General features: G+C 42.2%; 1 protein-coding gene across 10 annotated transcripts in view; it reads left to right on the top strand.

The window, feature by feature from the left end:
* Positions 1-27,045, top strand: part of GRIP1 (glutamate receptor interacting protein 1) — a 325,558-nt gene that overhangs the window by 150,910 nt on the left and 147,603 nt on the right. The window contains exon 1 of one of the 10 annotated variants that reach the window (XM_072146656.1): positions 19,040-19,461. The exons of 8 other annotated variants lie outside the window; for them this stretch is intronic. In XM_072146656.1, the coding sequence (XP_072002757.1) occupies positions 19,374-19,461 (88 nt within the window). In that variant the 5' untranslated portion in view covers positions 19,040-19,373. Of the gene's footprint in view, positions 1-19,039; positions 19,462-27,045 lie in introns of those variants that run through there. One more of the 10 variants, XM_072146647.1, reaches the window with a different exon arrangement.

Raw genomic sequence — 27,045 nt, 5'->3', positions numbered from 1 at the left:
CAGTTGCAGTCTTTTGAGTGTGCAGGGTGCTCCAGATTATTGAATGCTGGTGCATAGTCTTCAATAATCCTGCACACCTTGCACTACTTGGGAAATAAGTGCAGCTTTAACAAAATTGTGTTACATGCTTTATGTTCGCTGTATTAAATGTGTTGTAAACTCCGAGTAAGCACTAACACGTCCCTTTAGGTGCACATTTTTTCTGACTTGGTGATCGGTGAGGGTCTCAGTGATGGGACCTCCACTGATCACTAGAATGGACCTCTATACTCATTATCCGTTGGGGTCCAATCACTTGGACCCACACCAATCAGCAAGTTATCCTGTGGATAGGGCCTAACATGGTTTGTGTGAAAACCCTTTAAGGAAACCTACCATTTGATGCATTATGAAGCAAACATACCTTGAGAATGCTGTAGCTACACTGATGGAGCATCATATCTTGTTTAATCCCTCTGCTGAGTGGTTTTGCTGATAAAACTGATATAACATTATGATAATGAAGCTCTGTTGCTTCTATGGCTGGTTCAGCGCTTTTTTTAGCACGTGAGTTTTTCACTGCAGGAGAGGATGATGTAATCCCTGGGCTGTGCCTGAAGGCAGAATAATCAATCGCTGCACCATCCCCCGGCTGCTTTGTATCCAGCTTAGGTTGATTAGTCATATCTTGACTAACCTCCATTTGTAATTACAAGCTTCTGTCTAAAGGTCACTGCCTTGAGAAAGCGCCGGCTGGCGCGAAACGGCCCGTTGGCTTTGCGGCTCTGTGTGTCCCCCCTGTGTACCTTTCCTATGGACTATTGAATAAAGAAGCTTATCTTTTCACGTTTGGTGAGTGCCACTTTGTCTTCTATCTTTATGGATTATGCTTATCTACTTCTGAAAGTACGTGCACAACCACAGTGATTTAAGCGACTACCTCCGTTTATGCCCATTCCTGCTCCTTTTGACTGATATCGACCTGCTTATTTCCAGCCGGCTGTGCCCGCAATGCTCCTTTTCCATATGAGATTTTAACTTCTGTCTAATGTGTTTATCTAGGCAGCCAGCCTGACCCAGCTTTCCCACGGTCCTGAATGTTATAATTGTTTTTTCAGCAAAACCACCTAGCTCAGGGATTAACCAAGATTTGATACTGCATCAGTGAAGCTACAGCATTCTCAAGGTATGTTTGCTTCATAATGCATCAAATCAAATGGTAGGTTTCCTTTAAAGGAAACCTACCACTTGTAGTGGCAGGTTTCTGATGGAAATACCGGGCACCAGCTCAGGGTGAGCTGGTGCCGGAGCTTATTTTCGTTAGTGTTTTAAACCGCGGTATCGCGGTTTAAAACACTTTTTAAACTTTATAGCCGGCGCAGGCAGGTACGCGCTCGGCGCTTACCATGCGTGCGGCTACATAGGAAGTGAATGAGAGCCGCGCGCATGGTAAGCGCCGAGCGCGTACCTGCCTGCGCCGGCTATAAAGTTTAACCCCTTCCCGACGCGGCGGGTCCCGGTGCATGGAGAGGGCTCGCGGGCCGAGCCCTCTCCATAGCCGGTAAGTCTTTGCTGTATATTGCAGCAAAGGCTTACTGGTAACACCCGCGATCGGTGCTAGCACCGATCGCGGGTGTTTTCACCTCGATCGCCGCCGGCAATGCTGCCGGCGGCTTCAAAGAGATGGCGCCTCATGGGCACCGCCATCTTGTAGTGGATCGCTGCTCCCCGATGACGTCACGGGGAGCAGCCATCCGTCGCCATGGTAACCTCGGGTGTTCCGAATACCCGAGGCTACTTCGTTTTAACCCATGCATTACAATGTGCTAATTGCACATTGTAATGCATGGGGAGTAAAATCCACATATACTGCCATACTGTAGTATGGCAGTATATGATAGGATCGATCAGACTACCTAGGGTTAGAGTACCGTAGGGAGTCTGAAAAATAGTAAAAGTAAAAATAAAAAAAAGTTAAAAAAAAAAAAATTATAATAAAAAAACCTAAAAATTCAAATCACCCCCCTTTCCCTAGAACTGATATAAAAATAAATAAACAGTAAAAATCATAAACACATTAGGTATCGCCGCGTCCGAAAATGCCCGATCTATCAAAATATGATAATGTTTTTTCACTAGGTTTAACCCCGTAACGGAAAATAGCGTCCAAAGTCGAAAATGGCATTTTTTTTGCCATTTTGAAAAATATAAAAAAAATTTATAAAAAGTGATCAAAAGGTCGCACAGTCCCAAAAATTATAGTAATAAAAATGCCATCAAAATTCGCAAAAAATGACACTATCCACAGCTCCGTACACCAAAGTATGAAAAAGTTATTGGCCCCAGAAAACAGCAAAATAAAAAAAAAAAAATTTTGTACAGGAGGTTTTAATTTTTTTAAATGTATGAAAACATTATAAAACCTATACAAATTTGGTATCCACGTGATCGTACCGACCCAAAGAATAAAGTAGACATGTCATTTGGGACGCAGAGTGAAAGCTGTAAAATCCAAGCCCACAAGAAAACGTCACAAATGTGGTTTTTCACCATTTTCACTGCATTTGGAATTTTTTTCCCGCTTCCCAGTACACGCCATGGAATATTAAATACCGTCACTATGAAGTGCAATTGATTACGCAGAAAATAAGCCATAACACAGCTCTTTATGTGGAAAAATAAAAAAGTTATAGATTTTTGAAGTTGGTGAGTGAAAAATGGAAGTGAAAAAACTAAAAAAGGCCAAGTCGTTAAGGGGTTAAAAAGTGTTTTAAACCGCGATACCGCAGTTTAAAACACTAACGAAAATAAGCTCCGGCACCAGCTCACCCTGAGCTGGTGCCCGGTATTTCCATCAGAAACCTGCCACTACAAGTGGTAGGTTTCCTTTAAGAAATCTTTATCTTACTGCTTTTATAAATTTCTTATTTTGGTATTGAAGAATTTACTATAGGAATACATTTCATACTCCACTGTGTACCAAACTAGGTTACATTTTAGCAGAGAATCTTGGGTGAAGCAGAGAGATTTGCCACTAGATGGTGCCCATGATTCTTATTTCATGATGACTACATAATGTAACACAGTGAAGAGACACAGACTTCCATTAACCTCATCTCAAATGGATCACTATTGAAGAGCAGCAGTAGCAACCATTGCTTTGAAGTGGTGATGCCCCCAGATTCCTTACAGGGAAGGCTTACAATTTTTGCACATTCTTGTGTCAGGCTCAGGAATGTACTTAAAAAGAATATGAACAGTGCAATGCCAGCACCTTATACTGAGATTACCACTATAAAGAATACTAGACTCGAAAAGGTTCATTTGGTTGGTAAATCTTCATAAGATGGGGAGACAATCATTTGATATAATGCCATCAAATAAATTCTAGTTTATCCTGTGCCATACACTGTCCATTTTGCAGTGACATACCTATAAAATCCGTTATTTGTAGACTATAAAAGCATTGTGTACAGTATATACACATATTATTTAGGTGTAGTTGCAGCTTTGGGAATCAGTGCATTTAGACACTACAGCTGAACACTATTTATGTTTGTAAGATGTATCTTATTATGTTCCTCTGCCCAGCTTTGACCCTAAAATTCTTCAGAGCAGGGATCCGAACTTAGGACATAACGGAACTTTGTTTGCTTAATATTAAGCCACCTTTCTCAGTGGCATAAAGCTACATAACTTGATATTCCTTGTTGGAATTTGCAGTTGTCAATGCAAATACATTTCTTAATTTTGAGATTTACAAATGCTGCTGCCACCTGCTTGGAGCTGAGGGTAAAAGGCCAGATGTTATTAGGGATATGTTTTAGAGGTTAACACATAGGGGTTTTGTTTCAATGATTTGTGTATAGGCGTGTACAGTCATGGAGAAACGAGACACATTTAGAATATTACTTTCTTTTATTAGGTTTCTGACCATTTGTATTTGTAATAATTTAATAATTTCTATTTTAGATTATTTTCTTTGTGGACACAGACACTGAACATAACATTGAATACTGTTGATCACTGATGGGACCATTTCCATGACTTTTCAGTACATATTATTTATTTATAGAGAGCCATATTTCCTCATTAGTTTACATAATTAGCATAAGTTTAAAATTTTATTTTAGAAACAGGAGGATAACAATGGATAACAAATATAAGATTTCCATAGTCACAGTGCCTAGATCTATAAGTGAGTGTCCCTGGTTTATCATGCTGGACTTTGATGGTAGATACATTTGCAACACCCCTGCCGATGCATTGGCAGGCTGGTAGTTGTGAATAGCGCCCTCTCCAGGTCAGGAGCTGATAGGGAGACTGATCACATCTAGGAAGGTTCTAGAACCTGGAGTATTGTGCAATCGTAGCTGTAGCTACTGCCTGGCAAGACAACAGTTAATTGTGTAATGTAATTATCCAATGGTGTTTCTGTAACACAAACTGGAAGGTGATGGAGAGGTGCTACCACCTGACCAGGGGAATATATAATCCCCTGCTGGGCAGAAGCACAGGGTCTGTCTTAGTCTACAGTCTTAGTCAATCTGTTCAGGCAGACTGCAGATTCAAGCAGAGTGATCAGAACACCTTCAGTGCTGCCATAGCCATTAATCCCAGGAATTTCTAGTGCTTCAGGTCTACTGCCTAGCACACAGGGCAAGTCTGGTGACTTAAGCCTAGAACTGAAGCTCCACCACTGGGACTCAGTTCCTTCTGAACCAGCCCAGCCTGCATTTATTATAAAGCTGAGTGTACCTTTCCTGCGGACCAGCTCTCCATGACCTTTCCAGCTTAAAGAACCTGCTGTTCATCGTTTGGGCCATTGCCTGCTGTTCAATAAAGAACAGTAGGTTGATTTGCACAAAGTTGCCCCTGTCTGATCCCTGAATTCAGGCTGTTTATCACCCTCCATATTTTTTGCACACACCACTTGCTGGAGATCTGGGCCCCGGCAGACTACAGGCCACCGAAAAAAGCCTAGGCACCTGTATGGGATGTTGCACATTTTCCATTACATTTTCAAATACTTTATTTGTCTTATTATTATAGAACTGTATTATTACTTGTTTTTTTTATTCCTTATTAACCCCTATGGGGTTATTTTGGCCTTTAGGACGCAGTTCCATTTTTTTTTATGTTTGAATATAGTGATCATAGCATACTGCAGCCAAGGAGAGAGCAGGGAGGGTTAATACTCACAACTGTGTAACAAATAGGAGAGGAGAGAGAGAGACCCGTATTCAATCCTGCAGATAGATTTGCCATAGCAATGTAGAAATAACATTGGAAGTAAGTAAGTAGCAGTCTGTTTCTTTACAAACTAAGCTGATTTTTTTTCATTTTTGTTTGGGGTTAAAAGTGGAAAAAAGCCTTTTTTTGTAATTTATAGTACATATTTTTTTTTATTTTAAAATGAACTCGAACATTATTAATGAATTCCCTAATTGTGTTTCAATCATTTTGATATATATGGTATCTAGTATATGTATAGTCTCAGGCAAATGGGGGGACTATAGTGATATTTTTTATAGTGTAGCGGGGGATTTTTTTAATTATATGGGGAAATGTGAATGTATTTTTATGAATATTTGTTAATATTTTGTGTGTGTATTTTCACTTTATATGTACCCCATGAGGTCATGAAAGACCCCTGGGTGGCATTCTCACTTTTTTTTTATGCTGATCAGACCTATACTGGGTCTAATTAGACCAAGCACCTCTTGGGATTTCAAGGTTGGGCTTTTCCACCTAGAAATCTTCAGCAAAAATCCTTGAGCTTTGACATGGTTATATTTTCAAAGTGTTGACATTTATCCATTCACCCATCAGATCTGTGTGTGACTCCCATTTAAAAAAGGTCCACACAGAACATCTGTGTCGTTGTTCTAACTTTTTCCTTCGTTTGAATGCTTATGTTGGAAAAGAAAAAAAATCAATTAAAAGATCATTTCAGTTATTTTTTCAACAGTATTCATTCCACAATGCATTTGAAATGTTTTTATGCTATAGAGAAGCACCACAACATAAATTGACCCAGAAGAGACTGGAGTTTTCATACAAGCATTTCAGTCTCTTCTCTGTTGGCCTAGCACAGCACTGTACATTACAAAGCAGTTTCTTCTCTGCTGGCCCAGCACAGCACTGTACATAACATCACGGCTGTGCTTGGTATTACAGCTCAGCCTCATTTACTTAAATACAGATCTCACTGCATTGTCACAGCCGATTCAAACACTTCTATCAGTGCAGATACCAGGAGTCCTAGAGCACTTCTGAGGACGCATCTAAATATAAATAGAGATGCAGAAACGGGTTAGATGTTACTAACCTATGGCACGGGTGGCACTGAGAGTCCTCTCTGTGGGCACCCAGGCCATCACCAAAGAGGACGCATGGTATCTTAATGGATTCCCAGATAGCCCAGGACCTGCTGTGCTTAATTCTATTTCAGCGCTGCCAAAAACTACATGAGGAATGAGAAGGTATGGGCAGATCTGGATTATCATTGTAGCTCCGGCTCCAGACCTGAAAATTCCTCCTATTCAGGGGAACCTGAATTTGTCCTCCTTCGTTTAACTGTTTTGGTGTTCTCAGGATACTGATACGATTGAAAGCTATGACAGAGAAGGTAGAAAGAAGTTACTGCTTAAATTGCCATGCTGGCACTTTGCGATAAATAAAACGGGTTTGGGCACTTACCCCTAAAAGGTTTGCCATCACTGCACTAGACCAACCCTGGAAATGGCTCTTTAGCCAGGACAGCATACAAAATGCGCTATAAACTGTCTGTCCCATCTATGGACCACTAATACTAGTCCATTTTACTGCCCAATGCCTGAAAAATTCCTTGCGAGACTAGTCCAAAATTTTTAAGGAAATAATTAATAAAAATATATTGTGATTTGAAACGTTTCTAGTCAGGCAGGAGTCAGAGTTTTGCCATTTTGAAATTGAAAACCTAACATAAAAAAAAACATTTAAATCTCATCCACATGGAGGTGTCATACTCTCTTGTGCACCTTCCAGCATCCTGTTACGGTAAAACTGCTGAAACTGCTTCTCTAATTTCTAGTGGACCTTGCATCTTTACATACACATTGGCTCATATTTATTAAAGTGTTTGTGCCAGTTTTCTGCCTGACTTTGCACTGGAAAGAAGGTGCAAACTGCTTTCACATGTATTTAAGAAGTGTTTGCATCATTTTTGTGTCTGAAAAATTGTGCACCAAAAGGGGAATTCTGCTACACAGTTGGATCATGCGCCACAATTCTGTCTGCTGCACAATTCTAAAGCATGAAGAAAGTGCACCACAAGAAAAATGATGCATTCTGCCGGAGAAGTGCAGGGGCCAGATTAATGTACAATGTGTGTCACATTAAGCTCTACAGAATTGCACTAGTTATGACACATGTGAGCCATTGGGGGAGATTTATCAGAAGTATCTGAAAGCAGCTTTCATTTGCCCATGGCAACCAATCAGAGCTTAGCTTTCATTACCCCACAACTCTTTATGCTCTCATAGGTTTCCATGAGCAACTAGAACAGTTTTACCTCAAACACTTCTCATAAATCTCTAATATTAATGTGTATGTATAGATGAAATGTTCAGTAGAAAGATTTCGCAATCTGTCTATGCCAGAATTCTGGAGTAATTTGCTTCTGAAATGCTGTGCACCACATTTATTAAGGGGTTTAGACCATTTTCGGGCACTTTTCCGACTTGTCCATGGCCTCAGGAAAAAAGGGGTGTGACCTAGTCAGTGCGCCAGGACCTTCATTTGGAAACTAGTCCACATTCGTGAACTACTACTACTATATCCAGCACGATTTATCTGGCGCAGAATACAACTCAAGTCTATTCACCAAAACTTTCTTGAATCTCCCCATTGTGAGAAGGGCCTGGAGAAGAATGAGGGTGGAATCCCTTTAGTTGTCTTAATTGTGGATTATATTAGGAAATGGTCTGTGTCTGATGTTGGTAAAACGAGATGAAAAAGTCCACTGTTAAAATTTCACGTTGTTACAAGGAAGTGAGAAGACCACTCTGGAAAAACCCATCCGTTATTTTCTTATGAGATTTGTTTTTTTTTTCCTTATTAATCTTCTGAAGAATCTTATTAAAAATCAAAAGGAAATTGTCTGCTTGTACGTGGTGATGTTGAATTTTTAATCTTGCAAATGGAAATTGATTTGTTCCCTGCAAGCAAATCACGTGAGTGGTAGGGCAACGGGACTGCTCTGCAGAGATTCTCTGCAACATATTCCATCTTTCTGTCATTCCCACTGGCTCAGTGATATTTGCTCTGCTTCTCACAAGAGGCTGGCTGATAAAAGCAATCACAAGCCGCTTTATAGATTTCATTTCAACCTGAACTCAGTGAGCCGAGGAAGGTTGAATGAAGAATTGAACACCCAAAATGAGAATAACACAGTGCTGCACATTGCTGGCTCCGATTTTACGTGGACAATCCATAAATATTTAGCATTGCTGAGAATACATCACACGTTATACGGAATTTAATTTACTCTGAAACCCATAATTGTCCTCGATGTTGCTCATGCTTTTATCTAGTAACAGTATCTTTGTATACAAAGGGGGAATTAATTTTTGTAATGGGTTTCAAGTTCCTTCTCATTATGAAATGAATTTGCCAGTTAAAGGTAGATTTAAAGGAAATCTATCATCAAAATCATGTCTAATAAACCATGGACACTTACTCATAGATCCAGGCACCGTGACTGTGGTAATCTTCCTATATTTGTTATTCATGACCTCCTTGTTTATAAAATCAACTTTTCAAATTATGCAAATGGTTCTGCATGGTTCCTGGGCATGGTTATAACATCCATCCATGCTGCAATTACACAGCCTTTTACAGTATGCGGAAGCATGTTTCACCCTCACATCTGCTTCCTCAACACTGTGTGCTAAAATCAGGCAGAGGAAAGGGGAAGTGCTGAGGAAACAAGGGGTATGTGTGTGTGTGTGTGATACGGTGTTAAAGCCGGTGAAGTCCCTCCAGTGCCGTCTTGCTCATTAGCATAAGTTTAAAAGTTGATTTAAGAAGGAGGCCATAGATAACAAATATAAGAAGATTACCACAGATTACCACTTACTCTATGAGTAAGTGTCCATGGTTTATTATGCTTCATTTTGAGGGTAGATTTCCTGTAAAGGAAACCTACTACAGGCGGCCCCCTACTTAAGGACACCTGACTTTCTAGACGACCCATTGTTACAGACGTACCTCTCTGCCCACTGTGACCTCTGGTGAAGCTTTCTGAATGCTTTACTATAGTCCCAGACTGCAATGATCAGCTGTAAGGTGTCTGTAATGAAGCTTTATTGATGATCCTTGCCCCCATTACAGCAAAACATTTTGAAACCACAATTGTCACTGGGGCAAAAAATTTTTTGTCTGGATCTACAATTCTAAAATATACAGTTTCGACTTGCATACAAATTCAACTTAATTCATCTTGTACGTAACCCGGGGACTGCCTGTATATGGAATCTACAAACTGTGGTAGATGTGATGCTAGGTTTCTACTCGTATAATCTTCCCTACACTATCTTTAGCTAATCTTTTTACCTAGCTAAACTAAAATCTTTATTTTTGCTATATGTAAAGTAGCTTTAGAGGCTATTGGGGCATGTCCGAGTGCAGGGAGATGAGGCTGCTCTATACCCCAGTAGCCTCTCTAGCTCTGCCTACCGCTGTTTCAACTTAAAGGGGTTGACAACTTTATCTCGTTTTTTGTAATGTGTGTGTAATTGTTGGGAGCTGGATATTAGGCAATTTACCAATATACATCTGTTAAAAGTTCTACACCGCTTTATAGACGCTTTCTTGATATGCAAAGTGTAGCCTCCTGTCTTTTACCTCATCAGCCAGACATTCCTGTCCAAAAAATGGCTGCAAATGCGCAAGAAATCAAGCAAGAATACATTGCGATGTATTCTTGCTTGATTTCTGGCACAGCCGCACAGGATACCTGCAAGCTGAAATATTTATTTCCAAAAAGCTTTGAAGCAACATTTTATTTAAATCAAGATCTTATTTTACTGAATTAGTTTATTTGCAATATTTTGGAATTGCGAAAATATATGCCACACGAAGACTTGACTATTCCTGCAGTTCTTGATATGTGCTTTTTTCTTACTATAAGCTGTGGAACCTGAGTGACATATTACCATCACCATAGACAAAGGTTCTTTACTGTAAGAGCAGTGAGACTATGGAACTCTCTGCCGCAGGAGGTTGTTATGGCCGACTCTATGTACATGTTCAAGAGAGGCCTGGATGACTTTCTGGAGAGAAAAAATATCACAGGTTATGGGGATAAAACATTTATTTAATTCTTGAAGGTTGGACTTGATGGACTTGCGTCTCCTTCCAGCCTTATATACTATGATACTATGATATTGTCATTCTGGTTACCTCTACTCTTCTAGTATGTAAATTGTACAGTCACACATGGTTTCCAGATATGTGTATGTGGAGTGGTCATGGACCTGCTGCTGAAAAACTAGTAAAATGCCCAGACTCACTTTCTGGCAACATGTTTTTTTTTACTGCCGCACATTAAAGGTAGTGAAATGCACAGCGAGTGCTCACAAGGTGAAAACTTCGGTCTGTGTACATTCATTGTTACAGCACTATTGAAACATCTCACAGTATGTTGTTATGAACATGAGATGCTCTTATCTCATGTCTTTATTAACTCCTATCTCCTGCTGTTGTGTAGCTCTTATTTAATCAGCTCAGTATTTATGAGCATGAGGCTGTGTTCACATCTGCATTTGAAGGTCTGGTATGATTATAGTCAATCAGGTCTTTGTATATGGTTGTTTTCTTTTATTGAATGATGCCATATGATGGAGCAGAAGAATGGGAGCCTATTACATTAGTCTGAACATACACCAAAATATTCAGTGATGGCTTCAACAATGTGTATTATTGTGTTAGCTATACATTGGATTGTATTATGGAAAAGTGTCTGTTACAAACTTTTTTGGGGAATCTGTCAGGGAGCCAGGTAAAGTTTCATATACCGTATATACTTGAGTATAAGCCAAAGCTCCTAATTTTGCCACCAAAAACTGGGAAAACCTATTGACTCGAGTATATGCCGAGGGTGGGAAATGCATTGGTCACAGCCTCCCAGTATATAGCCTGTCACCCCCTTGTAGTATATAGCCTGCCAGCCCACTGTAGTATATAGCCTGACAACCCCTTGTAGTATATTGACTGCCAGTGATATATAGCCTGCCAGCCTCCAGTGGTATATAGCCTGCCAGCCTCCAGTGGTATATAGCCTGCCAGCCCCCAGTGGTATATAGCTAGCCAGCCCCCAGAGGTATATAGCTAGCCAGCCCCCAGTAGTATATACCTAGTCAGCCCCCAGTAGTGTATATCTAGCGAGCTCCCAGTAGTACATAGCCAGACAGCCCCCTTTAGCATTTAGCCAGCCTGTCCCCTGTAGGGTATAGCAAAATCCCTTTAGTATACAGCCAGCCAGCCCCCTCTAGTATACAGCCAGCCCCCAGTAGTATATAGCCTGCCAGCCCCCTTTAGTACAAAGCCAGCCAACCTTCCTTTAGTATATAGCCAGCCAGTCCAGTGTAGTATATATTCAGCCAGCACACAGTTTGCCCAGCACAGAAGGTGAGTATGTAAGTTAATTTTTTGAAGACTCGTGTATAAGCCGAGGTGGAGTTTTTCGGCTTATACATAAGTATATATGGTAGTTTCTTCTCAGAAGCCATGTAACAAGCTCCATAACTGACTTTTTTTATTTTCCAGACTATAGGGACTATGGAGACTATAGATGAAATCTCTGCCAGCTCAGACCTAGTCTGAACAAGTCTGACCTGGCAGAGATCTCTTCCAAATCTACTTAGTGGCAGGAGCCTCTTAGTAGATACAGGAAGCTGTGTGACAGCAGGAAGGTAGTTTTAATACTGCCATGCAATACGCCAGTCTTAATGAATTCCCCGCATAGACCATCAAAGACGTATTTGGAGATGCGAGCTGCAGATAAAAATTTAAATTCGGGCTTTTTTTTTTTAATTCTGTGTGATGAAAATATAGGGGCACATTTACTTACCCGTCCCTTCGCAATCCCTGAGGTGCGTTGTCCAATGAGGATTCGGATCTTTCGCGATTCACTAAGATCGTGCGTCCAATTTCCTGCATGTGTCGCTTTCCCCGCTTTACCTTCTTCTTCCCAGTGCATGTGAGTGCTGATCCTGCGACACAATTTCATTTTTAAATTCCGCGGTTTGTCCGAATCAGTCAGGTTGTCCGACGTCCACGCTCCCCGATTTGTGTTGCATGCAAGACAGCGCCGATGCGCCACAATCCGATTGCGTGCGCCAAAAACCCGGGGCAATTCAGCACAAAACAGTAAAACGTCGGGAAACTTGACAAAAATGCGCTGTTTGGACCCTTAGTAAATGTGCCCCATAGAATATAGCCAGAGGAGCACTTTGGTCCACAGTACCAATACACATGTCATTCACTCCCCTCAGCCTTATTTGAATAACTTGATTAACTCTCTGGAAGGCATAACTTTAAAGTCTTAGACCAATCCTATTGGCACCGACCGTTTTCACAGAGTTCACTCCACTTTTTACAAAGAGACAATGAGAAATAAAACCAATAACTCCACATGCCAGTTATGGATTCATGGTTCATCCTAGCCCAAGGACAAATACATATCTGGGATCATAGCAGCGAGGCAAGCACACACCTGGGTCTCAGTTTGTTCTGGTGGTCTTGGAAAAGGAAATAATACATTATACAGCAATAAATATATACAGCCCCCTAACAATAACTATATACAGCCCCCCAATTAATCACTATACACAGCCTTCCCAGCAATCAGTATATACAGCCCCCAGTAATCACTATATACAGCCCTCTAACAATAACTATATACAGTCCCCAGCAATCACTGTATACAGCCCCCAGTAATCACTATATACAGCCCCCAGCAATAAATATATACAGACCCCAGTAATCACTGTATACAAACCCCAGTAATCACTGTATACAAACCCCAGTAATCACTATATACAGCCCCCCAGTAATCACTATATACAACCCCCCAGTAATCACTATATACAACACCCCACTAATAACCATATACAGCCCTCAGTAATCACTGTATACAGCCCGCAGTAATCACTATATACAGCACCCAGCAATAAATATATACAACCCCTAGTAATCAATGTATACAAACCCCATTAATCACTATATACAGCCCCCAGTAATAACTATATACAGCCCCCGGTAATCACTATATACAGCCCCTAGTAATCACTTTATACAGCCCCCTAACAATAACTATATATAGCCCCCCAGTATTCACTGTATACAGCCCCCCCAGTAATCACTATATGCACCTCCAGCATTAACTATATACAGTCCCCCCCAACATTACCTATATACAGTCCCACAGCATTATCTACATACAGTCCCTAACTATATACAGACACCCATAATAACTACATACGCCCCCTATAATTACTAACTCTATACAGTCCCCCTAAACAACTATATGCAACCCCCATTATAACTATATATACCTCCTATAATAACTAACTGTATACAGTCCCCCTTTTATAACTATATACTCCTCCTATAATAACTAACTATATACAATCCCCCTATAAAACCTTTATACAGCCCAAGGTAAAATAATAAAATTTTACTTCACCTTCGTTCATTTCCCTGATGCGCGCCGACCTCATTTCCTTCCCTTGCGGTGTCCCTCGGAGGTGTACCAAGATGGCGGCGCCCTACCGGCACAAAGTGCAGTAATGTCACAAACTTCGCCTGCGCAGTGATGTCACTGAGCCAGCGCCAGCAGCAGGGCCCCTCCATTTTGGATTACCTCAGGTCATCTAATTGCAGAGCAGGGAACTTATTGCTCCCTGGCTCGGCCATAGGCTGAAGTCTGGGCATGCCCCATGTCTGCCTGGTACGGCCTGGGAAGCCCGGACCCAAATACACAGTGGGCAATTCAGGCGGCCATGCGACTGCCAGAATTGCCCACGTTTGGTGGGGGCCCCTTTAAGGGAAAAGTGGTGGGGCCCCCCTGTAATTCGGCCCTGGGTGTGTCTACAGCTGTTAGCTAAAATCATCCCTTCTGCCCATTGTCTTTGCCTTGGGGAAGGATTTACCATGACATTAAGAGCAGAATGGATCTTCAAGTGTGGACTAACCTTTTCCCCTATTAGTCCAGCACAAGGTACATGAATTGCTTTTACTTGTAGAACTCCGCTTGTAATCTACACTCTTTAGTGAAAACGTAATCTGTCTTGTTCTTCTATCTCGATACACGAATCCCCATGGCGGTGTCTTGGTTTTATATTCATGCTACTGGTTTGACTCCTGACCCAATATAATCCTGTTACAGATTGGGTTTATATCACATGAGAAGTTGGTAGCAGTCTACTGTACTGATAAGGCTCTGGTTCACTGAGCCTAGTGAAAGGGAACTTTCAGCCATTCAGGGTTGTGATCGAGGGTTTTGCCATACCTGAGGTTGTGTAGACAGCTCTAAATCACTTCCTATGCTCCTGGAACATGTGCGTTCATGGAGTGTCTATAAAATACAATAAGTCATTGACCTTGCATACCCTTCAGAGGTCCGAGGCGTGATCTTAAAGATGATATTCTTAACTTAAATATGACGTTTCATAGGAATGTGCATTTATTACCCTACGTGAGGGGGTTAGTAATTTAGAGGCATGCCTTTCACTATATAAGAGCCTTTAAAATGACAGCAGGGCCAAACAAAATACAATCAATATATTATATAATACAATTGTGGATCTATATATAAATGGTATTTATTTCTTATGTGTATGAACACCCCAAGGGGTCACATGCAGTTTCTGTCCACAAATATTGATCGCATCCTTGGTAATTACAGGAATGATCTCCGTCGTATTTCACTCTAAAAATGAGATTTCATGTGATGGGTTTGTTCACATAAGGCTCATGAAGCTGTTTTTAAATTTCAGCCATTCATTACTATAAGTGACATGCAGAATTCTTAAGTGTAGATGTCTGCAGTATTAGTTCAGTCTTTTGTGACCAATATCCCCAGCTCAACACTTTTAACATTCTACATTTCTTTAAGCATTTTTAGCTGTTGAGCGGAACATTTATCATGTTTACCATCCATAACTAGAAGGCTCTCAAGCCGTGATGTATGGAAGTAGTTTATCCCAACATAACATAAGCCTCTGCAGCAGATTACTCTTCTATTGGTTAGTGCTTAAGGCTAAAGTAATGAGGTTTTGATTGGGAGTCTTACATTTGCATACTTCACTATGAGTGAGACTTTAATCTTCTAAGTTATGTGGCCTGTGCTTATAGATACAAGGTTTTAATAAGTGCTGTGCAACCACATAAAGAATATAAAGAAGCACTCCATCAGAATATACCCTTGTAGATTATAGTCTTTCGCTGCGTTTATGATGTTGTTATCCCATTCTACTCCCAATAGGAGACTATAGTCTGTATATGTTGTCCTACAATACTATTTTGGTATGTCCAAAGTACATTTTGTGTACTTGCGTTGGATTTGTTCCAAATTTTGGTAGTTTTAATTTAATTATTTATTTATTACATTGTAGAATATTTTGGCACTATATGGGGAATAAATTATTGAAATGTTTTTTTTTTTCATTTTTTCAGTATGAAGGGAGCTGCTGAGATATCAGGGAACTGGGGGAACACAATATTAGTGGGGCTTGAATATGAGGGAGCCACAATGTGAGACAGAGATGGGGAGGCACTAAAGGGAAAACTATTTACTTACAACTTACTCTGTATGGGCAGAACTAGGTGTGGCTTAGGTGGGGGAAATTTCGGTCTGCTCCACAACTTTTCGTCCTTTTTTCACCATTACGAAACTTTGGAGGTATGTGACTATTCAATGTTGCACTAAAATTGGGGTAATAAAGGAGGCTTTGGTTCAGTCGAGTCAGCCATAACACAACCTTCTGCCTGATGATGATATATAAGATACAGCGGGTGACATGTGGATGCATGGGCTGTTTACTTGCTGCCTATACTATCTCATAGCCTGTCAGGTGCCATTGTAAAGCGATAATCAATGTTATTCCCTTTACCCCAATGTGGTTTTGATATTATGGAATTAGACATTTATACTGAAACATCCTAAGAAAGCTTTGACATCAGCTCAAGGTGTGTTGAGCAGTTTCCATGAGACCGCAATGATGAACTTCTATTTATGCCTCCTCCACACTTCTTTCATGACTTAAAAAACGTAGTTCAGAGATAAACTGGAGCATACGGAGGAAAGAGTTTAAAAGGCACTGTAGTAAAATAAGAAACTCCTTCATATATCAGAATGACAGCATTATCTTGCCTTGTAAAGCCCATCAGTATTGCAGCATCTGCAGAGCATGCTCCTGTAACTAGAACTATATAGATATATGGAGGCAACTGCTCTAGTGAACGTTTTATGTGTTTTATCATTTGTTAGCCCAGATGCAAACTTCACAAGGCTGTAATAGTCTATGGTTGCCATGTTTTATATCAGCCATTCTAAAAAATCTGTGGCCTTATACTATAATATATGTATATATAATATATGTTTTTCCCCCAGTCACCATCCATATTTATTTATTGTACTATTTTTTGGTTGACATTTTAGCTTGGTTGGTTTATCTTATATCCATGTACAGTGACAAAAAATTGTTTTCAACCCAAAGAATGGCAATTTATTTAGTAGTTTACCCTTGTCACGGTTACACCCACGATCCTTGGTACGGATTGAGGGTGTACCCGTGCCTGCTGCCGCGGTCCCAGCTCCCCCACTCCTGGCTCCGGCCTGCACTCTTGCTCCCAGCGTGTAGGCCGCATGCTTCTGCCTTGCAGTCGCGTGCTCCTGCCACTAGAGGGGGGACACACGGACTTCTCCCAGCCTTAAAGGGCCAGCGTCCTCCTTATTGGCTCTGGCATTCCTGGCTCGGCTATATAGCCTGGCGACTCCCAGCATCCCTTGCCGGATCTTCAGGTCATTCTACTGCAGTGAAAGCCTTCCTGAGCGTTTCCATACGCCTCTGTGTTCCTGTGGTGATCCCCGTGTTCCTGTGATGATCCCCGTGTTCCTGTGGTGATCCCCGTGTTCCTGTGGTGATCCCCGTGTTCCTGTGGTGATCCCCGTGTCCCTGTTGTGATCCCCGTGTCCCTGTGGTGATCCCCGTGTTCCTGTGGTGATCCCCGTGTTCCTGTGGTGATCCCCGTGTTCCTGTGGTGATCCCCGTGTTCCTGTGGTGATTCCGCAATCCTGTGGCGGTCCTGCAATCCTGCGGCGGTCCAGTATCCTAGTTGCCTTCGGAGGTCCTGCCTGCCGTCCTTCAGAGGTCCTGCCTGCCGTCCTTCAGAGGTCCTGCCTGCCGTCCTTCAGAGGTCCTGCCTGCCGTCCTTCAGAGGTCCTGCCAGCCGTCCTTCAGAGGTCCTGCCTGCCATCCGTGGTCCCCGTGTCCCTACCTTGGCTGCTACCGCGAGCCTAGTCGCACCCGCGGAGCGACCTGGTGACTCCCGCCGCAGCAAGACCATCCCGATTTGCGGCGGGCTCTGGCGAAGACCAGGAGTTCACTTAGACTCCGCTCCCAGGTGTGGCTAAGGTTGTTATCTCCCGCGGTGGTCCAGGGAGTCCACTTACTTAGTCCTAAGAGACTATTCCCCATAAACTGTGACAACCCTTTTTCATCAGTTTAGTAGTACAACCTGCTGAAGAAAAACAAAAACATGAGGAGGACAGCAATGCCAGGGTGTCGATCACATATATGTGGTGGGCAAACTCAACTAATAATCTCAATGCAAGGACATACAGCAGTAGAGAAGAAGCAGCAGCACTCCGGATCAAGTAAAAAGAGAAACCAGGTTTCTTCTGCTTCCTTTCTTCTGCAGTCCAGTGGAAGACCCACTTTGATTTTAACAAGGATTGTAGTGTCAAACTGGAATTCCTAGGGTACAATTTGCATCAGCCTTTAGGAATAAAACCTAGTAGTCTCCAATATGGGCTCTCTTCTTCTTGATCTCTGTGGTCCACTAAAAGGAGAGAGCCTGGGTCCAGTGAGGGATCCTGAGTTGTTTTTGTTTTTATGTAGTGACTTTTAGACAAAACTATATCAACAAATCCTTAAGGTATATTTTCCAAGAAACTGAATTGGCTGCAATGTGTGAATATATTCTAATGTACAAAGCTATCTGCTAGCTAGATATGCTCTTTTTAAGTCTTTACATCTTCTTCATCTTTTTAAAATCATATGTAGCCTTTCTTTGAGTTCTTTTGCTTTGCTTTGAAACTAGTATTATCAAGAGACCATTGATTTCAATTCTGATGTATTGTTGTCCCTTCGGTAGCACTGTAGGGGTATTGAATAGTTGCCGCCTGGTTACCCCACAGATTAGTACTAACTGCTGGGGATGTTCCAGTGGGAGGATATCTTGTGATCAACTTCTGGTCACACGACCCTTGTAAACTGCAAAGGATTGCCCAAAGGGGACAGGAAGTAATGAGCCATTAATGTTTCAACAGTAAACAATCTGATGTAGTTGTTAAATGTTTGGGCACTTGTACAGTCAGATAGAAGAGAACTAGAAGACTTGAAAAGGAAAGAGGCTATTACAATGTGTCTTCTATTATTATGATTAATTAGTCTTTCCATTGCCTTTAAGTTATTCTCTCCTGCCATAGGGTATATCAGTGTAAGGAAAGGATGTTGTATGTATTTAGGTTTATGTTACTGAACGATAATCATCTTTACAGTGCTTCTGAAAGCATTATTAAACTTAACGCTTAAAATGTTGTTAATTGTATTACTACTTTATAACCTATATAACAAAATAGCGTAAAATACTGACTATGGTTATGGAAAGTGCATCCTTCTGAACTGCAAGAGTTAAAGCTTTCAGAAAAGGATCATCCCATTGATAGGAAGGAAGAGAAGAATGCAGTTTCTGGCTGATGTCTGAACGCTCAGCCCTCTATGGTCTTACCTAGTGTGTCTGACACAGCACTGAGCATGAATGAGAGTATCACAGAGGAGTGAGCCAGGGAGAAGGAGCTGCTTCCATCCAGCTCTCATCAGCATCATCCCTGCCTGCAATATCGCATGAGTTGTGCCCATCAGGCGATTGATCCAGTACTGCAGGTTCGAGCTGTGTGACTGATACAGTGTCATTAGATGACACAGAGCTGATCTCTGCATCATCCAGGAGGAATCAAACCGTGTCACTCCCCTCTGGGACTACCTTCTCCTGTAATACGCGCTAGGAATTTGTATGCTCGTGCTGCTGCTGCTGTTACATCTCTCTGAGAAGGACTGTGTATGAGTATCGCCGGTGGAAAGCAGCAGAGAAGAATGATAGCTGTCTCTTTCAAATGTCGCTGTCAAATCCTGCGGAGACTGGTTAAAGGTAAGGTGCTTATTCTTGTGCGGTTTCTGCTAGTGGCTTTCCAAATGCGCTGGCTCATGCTTCTGCCTTACAAATATGCCTGTCCTGACGATTTATAGTCAAGCAGCAGAGAGCAGGGGATCCGGAGCTCAGGTCTTGTAGGAGCCATTCACATCAGGGCCTTTTATGCTACCTGCAGTTCTCTCCATATTTTATGCTGCTCCTTTTTACCCGTCCTACATGAGGCATAATTTCTCAATAATAGAGACGTGATGGCTTTCCTGCTCTACCTCTCTGCACATTTTATAAAGGTGGAACTTCCTAGGAAATAAGTTTTCAGATATTCCTTTGGATTTAGATGCAGGTTTTCATTGTTGTGCATACAAATCTGTACACTCCAAGCAATAATGACTATGATCCTACATGTCGGATGTTTAGGAAGTGCAGCAGCATTGCTGCTGTGCCTCGTCTTGGCTGCATAAGGGAATGGTGAACCTATGACCTCATGATCTCATTTTCAAACCATATATTTACTTAAGTGATTTGGGGAAAATAAGATATTTCATTAGCTCCCTTGGATTGTTAATTTTCTCAACAAACAAATATAGGAAGTAATCTTTATTCTGAAGAACTGAGTCTAGCTGCAGTATAGTACTGAAGAAGCCTCCATGGTATCTACCGTAGTATAAATACAGTGTCTACATACCGGTTACCTGTGTGTAACCCTGAGGTCATTTTAAAAACATTGCACGTCCATTAATGCATACAGAGTTATCTGCTCCTGTGGCAATCATAGGGTTAAGACTGGGAAGCATATGCATTATGTATGTTTTATAGACAGTACATGTCCATCTTCATTCCGCCATTAATACAAACATCACGTTGTAATTTTACATGTGGATGTGTTTTCCCCTGGGCCATTGACGGTAGCTCGCTGCGGTGACTTGGTAATGATATTTTAATCAGATGGTTACAGAGCTGCTGGTCACAATGCATCCAGCTGAGAATTGTCACTGTTCATTTATGTTCCCTTCTATACCTTCTAATATACTATGAAAATGCCCCTGATCTTATTCTTCGCCATGTCTTGTTCATATGGCACCCAAGTAATGATAGGACCAGATGAGCATGCTCTGATTTATATTCATTTCCCAGTATTGCCCAGAAAGGGGGACACAAAAACAGTGCGTTCTACTTTGGTTACAATCTGACATATTTGATCTGCTGATAAGTAACAGCGCTCAGATCAATTATTTAGAAAATTGGCTTCTAATTAATAAACATGTAGACATGTAAATGATTTCTATTGAAGATGATGTTTCCTGTAATTAATGTAGCCGGCATGTTCTCGATTGTAATGGGATGGCACCATAGAGATTAAAATGGCTCTGATCTGTTTCTGCTTGAAAATATTTCAGCATTAGCAGACACTCCAATTAATTATACTGATATATCCTTATTTTACAGCCCACAACTCCATGTTTTTAAGTGTTTGATGTGACTATTGGCAAAAAGTCAAAACTGTTAAACAAATCTGTCAGAACATGTGTTACTCATGCAGTGTGCATTGTACTGAGCCAGTCAGTGGCGTTCCCTTCCCCATACCTGGCACACAGCGTGTTTTTATGAGGCCCCTTTTTGTTTATGAAAAACAGATGGATATGGTTCATTATATTAATATTTTACTCTGTTCACACCAGGCACAAAAACCTATAGAACCATTTGACTACTTTCCTATGTGGGAATGAAGACTTGACCAAGTAGAAGAACAGGTGACTGTACCCCTTGGTTATCAGAGCTTGGCTGTGTTGAGTTCTCTGCTAATACTGTATATTGTATTAATAAGAGTTCTCCAGCCAGCATTGTAAACAGAATAAGTTTGAGGAAATGTAGTAATAATAAGTAAATATTTACTTCTATATCGCCATCATATTCTGCAACGCTGTAGAAATAATGGGGAACATACACGAACAAAGATTGACTTTACAGAGCAATAAAATTTCTGCTAGTTCATAGAATATGAGTGAGGGTCCTGTACAGGCCACAATGTGTCCCTATTATACATACTGCTGTTCATTTTACCAATATCAACTCGGTATTGAAGACTTTTATGCAGTGTTAAGCTTTTAGAAACAAGGAGGAAAATCCCCAGGGGCCATGCGAGGGGTAACAAAATAAAATGAAGGAATACTTCCTTTGCTCTGGGCACGGCTTACAGCTTTTTGACGAATGGCTATCCTTGGGATATGGGATATATGTTTTTATTGCTGGGGTGATCAAGCCTGATCATAAGTACAGGGGCCCAGTGCGCCATATGAATGATAGGCTAGTGTACAAGCTTCAGCTGTCTTCTGCAGTGCCATAGTGATAAAGTCTTTAGATTACTGCAGTATTCCTGCATACCTGTGCACCTGGCAAGGGCGAATGATAAACTGCTCACAGGGCTGCTTTGACCTTCTGATCTTTTAATAATATGTGCCAGACCGGATCTGAGAACGTTTGTCTTTAATGACTCTATAATGCTTCTTATTGATGATGGTGGCTCTGCAGCTTACACAGGAGCGTGCCCAAAATTGACAAGACAACTCTGTCTAGGGCATCCTCTAATTTTACATGGATCTTTCGCACAGTCCGTTTGTGGGCACTGGTAAACTAAAAAGTATTGCATTCATTCAGTCCTTTACCATTCGTTCTTGTGTATCTGTCCTTACGCTATGATCGTAAGCAGACTTGAAATTCAGTTTGAAGGTAAACTTTCTGATAGACCTGCTTAAAGAGAAATTGTACTTCTGAAATTTCACTTCATAAAAATACTTCTGCCATATACATAGATTTCTTCAGTCGGATGTTATTAAAAAATGTTTTACCTGTTTGAAGATAATTTCCCATAAATGTAGCTGTGTTGTCCCTTAGAAACAAGATTGTCGCCCTTGAACATGACCACCATGTGCGGTGATTGCACAAAGAAATTTTAAACAGTTTTTGGATATGAAATTTCAAGAATTACTGCATGTCCCACAGCCGTCATGTGCTAATGATTGCTGAATCCACGTGGTCAGGCAGGCCTCAGTAGCGGGTGTTCATATCCTTTGACAACTATCTTGTTTCTTAGGGACAACATGGTGACATTTATGGGAAATTATATTTACACAAGTAATTTTTTTAATTACATGCGATCGGGGAAATGTGTGCATATGGCAGATAACTTAAATAAAATGTGAATCTGAGATGGAAATACCCATATTGGAATGTTCCTCTAAGACCTGGTGGTATCATCACAGCCAAGGACTAGATCTCAATCAGGGAACAATCACATTTCCAAGGTTTTCCTATATTTACTACTATTGTAGTTTAGTTTACTCTTCTCCTCACATTGATAGTACTGTTCCCTTTCACTTGTCTCATCAACCAAAGCACTACTGTGTCTATTTTTGTGTAAAAATGTATTCTATTCAGATGTTGTTTTCTGTGGAAGATCCTTGAGCAGCATTGAAAATGTCATAAACCCATTTAGTCTTCTTCCATAGGCATCATAGTATGGATCAGAACAATTCAGAGTTTGTACAGTACTGTTTTTTCATATGTGAAAAACATTAAAGGACATTGACCACCAGGATCAAGGATTGTTACATGCTGGTGTGTACCCCCTCTGGCAGGATCCCTCTTTTAGCTTAGGGTCATTTTCATTATTTTTAAAGCCTTTTTTTTTTTTTTATAAGAAAGGGCATTAGGAAAGGAGAGCAGATCACACACACATGTAAGGCCCCTTTCACACTTGTGTTTTTCATGCACATGTTCTGTGCGTGCTTTTGATGCACAGAACTTGCATTGCACTCTGGCCCATTGTAATCAATGTTTTTTTTCAGACTTGCTTTATTTTTCACGCACAAATGCGCATTTAAATCTCGGCATGCTCTACTTTTGCAAGTCACCCACCATACAAGTCTATGGAGCTGCATCAAAAACGCATTGCACTCTGAGGCACATGCAAGTCCAATGCAAGTTTTTCACTGATCAATTGCCATAGAAAAAATAGACCTCAGTCCTGAGTCTTTTTCCCGCGCGTTATCTGCACGTGAAAAACGCATTGGAAATGCATTGGAAACACCAAAAAAAACATGTGTGAGAAACAAAGACATTTTTCATCAGAGTTCAATCAGTTTTCAGTCAGTTTTTTATTGACCAAACCCTGATTGCATTCTCATCAGACTCTGACGTGATCTGCAACGCAAGTGTGAAAGAGGCCTAAGTGTACTCGGCTTACAATCCTTCATCCTGGTGGTGGATTTCCTTTGACCATAAAGTAGATGATGAATCTTCCTTTTTGTTGGGAATACTGTGTGTCTAGAGGGATCTGAAGGGCCTGTAATGCCACGCTCTCGTGCTTTCTGTCAATAAGCATGTGATTTGCATAGTTTGCTTCTGCTTCAGAGAGCAAGCAGTTCTTATTTTCTCGCTGTTTATAAAAAACTCCCACGCTGCATTGCTTTCATTCTCGGGTATATTAATGAACTTGTCAGCTTGTCAAAGGTGAGTTACAAAAGAAAATCTAGTTAGATAATGTTGTAGTAGTTCAGTATTGTGCCAGTAAAATCTGAAAGGCATCTTTGTATTTTTTTATCATTAAAATAATTTACATAGTATTTTGCTCAATGTACTAAAGGCATTTTTAATAATGGCTTAATATCTACTGAAGTGTCCCAGCACAGGTAACCCTGGCATAAATTTGCCAGTTTGAGGTTCAACGTAACAACAAAAATAAGGCCTTACAATCATAGACAGGGGGTGATCCCATCTAAACACAAGCATAACATGCACACACACAAATTTTTTACCTTCAAATGTGCATTCATATAGCACAATCAATGCAATAGATATACATGTGCAACATCCCCCACCGGGGCCTAGCCTTTGAGGTGAGGCCTGGAGACAGCCGGGGCCCGCGGTACCGGAGTGGCTGGCGGTTGCGGCCTAAGCACGCTTGTGTCACGGTGCTTGGTACGGGGTAACCGGAGGGCTGTCCTACAGCCTGGCAGGTCTCCAGCAGGGTGGTGTTGGCAAGAAAAGATGAGGGAGCGGCTGCTATAGCGGATCTCCCTGGGGCAACCCCTTAATGTCCCGAGTGTGAGTCTCTGTGTGATGGACAGGGTGCCGGTGATGAGGGTAGTTGTAGTAGCAGGGACCAGACGGAGGCAGAGGTTGAAGAAAACAACTTACAGTTCTTTATTGGAACCGCAGGAACTTCAGCAAACGTGCCTTTAACAGGTAGATGGAGTACTGGAGAGGTATTTGGAGGGAGCCGCAGGATGTAGGTCACCAGCCTGGATGTAAGGGCAGGCTGGGAGGCAGCTGTGTCCTTAGAGGAGGCTTCAGCTCGGTCCTGGATCTCTTCAGGTATCACCCTTGAAGGTAGGAATGATACCCCTTTCCTCACTACACTAACTCTAGTCCTATTGTTCCACTTCAGGCAGGGGCTAGGCTCTTCCTGCACTGGTCTGGTGTGCTAGAGTCCCTGAGCTACTGCTCAGCTAACTACTCTCTGCTTGCGTCCTGCAGACCCAGAGGGCCTGACTAGGACCGGTCTATTCTCCCTTCTGGGAGAGACTGCTCTCTTCTCTCTCTGGGGAGAGACTTCTCTAGAACATTCCTGGCCAGAGGTTTTATTACCTTCCCTTGGTCAGGTGGTGGCTGCTCCTCCAATTACCTCTCAGTGCACAGAGACAGGATGTAACACAGACATTGGTTGACATAATTACATCACAAATTAACATCTGCCTTGCCAGGCAGGATTAACCACTGCAATTTCCCCTTGATCCTATAAGGACCATGTAGTGTAATGTGGTGTTACCTACAGGTGGGACGTATTCGCAAGCACTACCTCGCCATTGCATCGGCGAGGGTGTTGCATACCCCGGGGGCAATTGAAAGAGCCGCCCTCGGCTCGACTACAGATGTTTTGGGGCACAGAGGGGGCTAAGGGCACTTCTAGGAAGTGCAGGCTATGTGAGGTGTAGGGACAAACCGCCCATGGTCCTGGAGACAGGCACCTGGGTTGGTGTCGGACTAAGACAAAAATATGTAAGAGCTGTATGACAGTTGGTCGCTGACGCCATTAAACCGAACTGTACAGTAGGAAAGGTGTGGTGTCATGTCCTGTAATCCACTCCTTGCACCAAGGCCTGTATATTTGTTTTATCAACACTTCTTCCCTGGCGGCAATTATATAGTGTCTATCTGCATTGCGTTAGCATATGCGACACGAGTACCTCCTGACTGACAACCTTACCCATGTATGAGTGGCATCCAGGTGCTATCTGTGTAACACCCCCGGTCCCCTAAAGACCCGCAGTTTACGGACTACCCCCATGTGCAAACCTCAGTTTGAGGGATCAGGTAGCGGTCAGTGTTTCACACAAAAAAGACGGTCCGACACAGCCTCACTACAACCTGAAAAGCCTATGAAAGGGTTAATGCATACTACTGGCATATATGACAGTGTGCAACAGGTTAGCAAAATCACATTGGCTTAGGAGCCCAATGGGTACACATCTTATAACATAACGTTACATAGGTGGATAGGCTACTCAGAGTAGCACGGTAGCAAATGCCTCTTTTCCTGAAAAGAAAAGGCATAAAGAAGTGCAAGCAGAATGTCCATACCTAGAAAGGAAGGCATTAAGTGCAGAATAATAAGTCAATAAACATAGCAACTTTTCCCTGGAGTATCTGGCGAAAGTCTCTCAGAAGGTCTCTACTGACAAAGTCCATCTTCTGGGTACAGCCCTTGATGTGGGGGAAAAGTGCAATGAAGAGGCAAAGGGTCTCCTCTATTTGGAGAGGGACAGAGTCCTTTGAAGAAACTCTCTGCTGTGGCAGAGGAAGGGTGCTATCATAGCACATGACAGGGTATAATCTCTTGACTGAGATAAATAAGGGTAAGAGTCTCAGGAAAGTCTCTGGCTCTTTGGGGCAAATGGAGACAAAAATATACAATATGTACAAAGTACCTGGAGAGGGCTACAGCCCTTCAGGGATTAGTCAGTATCGCTGGGTTCAGCAAAGACAGGATCCAGCTCCTGCAGGGAATCCTGTGCATCCTCAGCGGGAGTAGGTACCGGCTGGGGACACCCGGTGGCAGCAGTGGGTACTGCAGGTGCAGCAACATCCTCCGGACCTTCAGGGGGAGGAGCGCTGTCGCCCGGAGTGTCGGCTGTTCCAGCCGGGGGCTCAACTGAGCCAGGGACCACAGAGGGGTCCAGGAAGAAATAAACAGAGTCCAGCGGCCGTGCCGCGGCTCCTTCCAGCTCCGGTTCTTCCGGGGCCGGGTCATCACCCCATTGGTAACCGGCAAGGGGAGATGCGGGCCTAGATGGAACCTCCGGACAAGGTTCACTAGCCGGGATGTCCTCTCCCACAGAAGAGCCGCGGGACCTGGCAATGCTCCCGGCAGGGGAACCGGTGGGGGTGGCGCCCTGTATCATGCCCGGCCCATGGATGGCAATGGGACCCGTACTCACAATTACTGTGGATGGGGCATTCACGTGGGTCACCGCCCGGGGACTTGCAGCCGAGGAGGAAGAGGTGTTCGGAGACTCCGGCCACTCG

The sequence above is a fragment of the Engystomops pustulosus genome, chromosome 4, assembly GCF_040894005.1.
Source record: "Engystomops pustulosus chromosome 4, aEngPut4.maternal, whole genome shotgun sequence".
NCBI lineage: Eukaryota > Metazoa > Chordata > Amphibia > Anura > Leptodactylidae > Engystomops > Engystomops pustulosus.
This window is presented reverse-complemented; position numbering and strand designations above follow the sequence as displayed.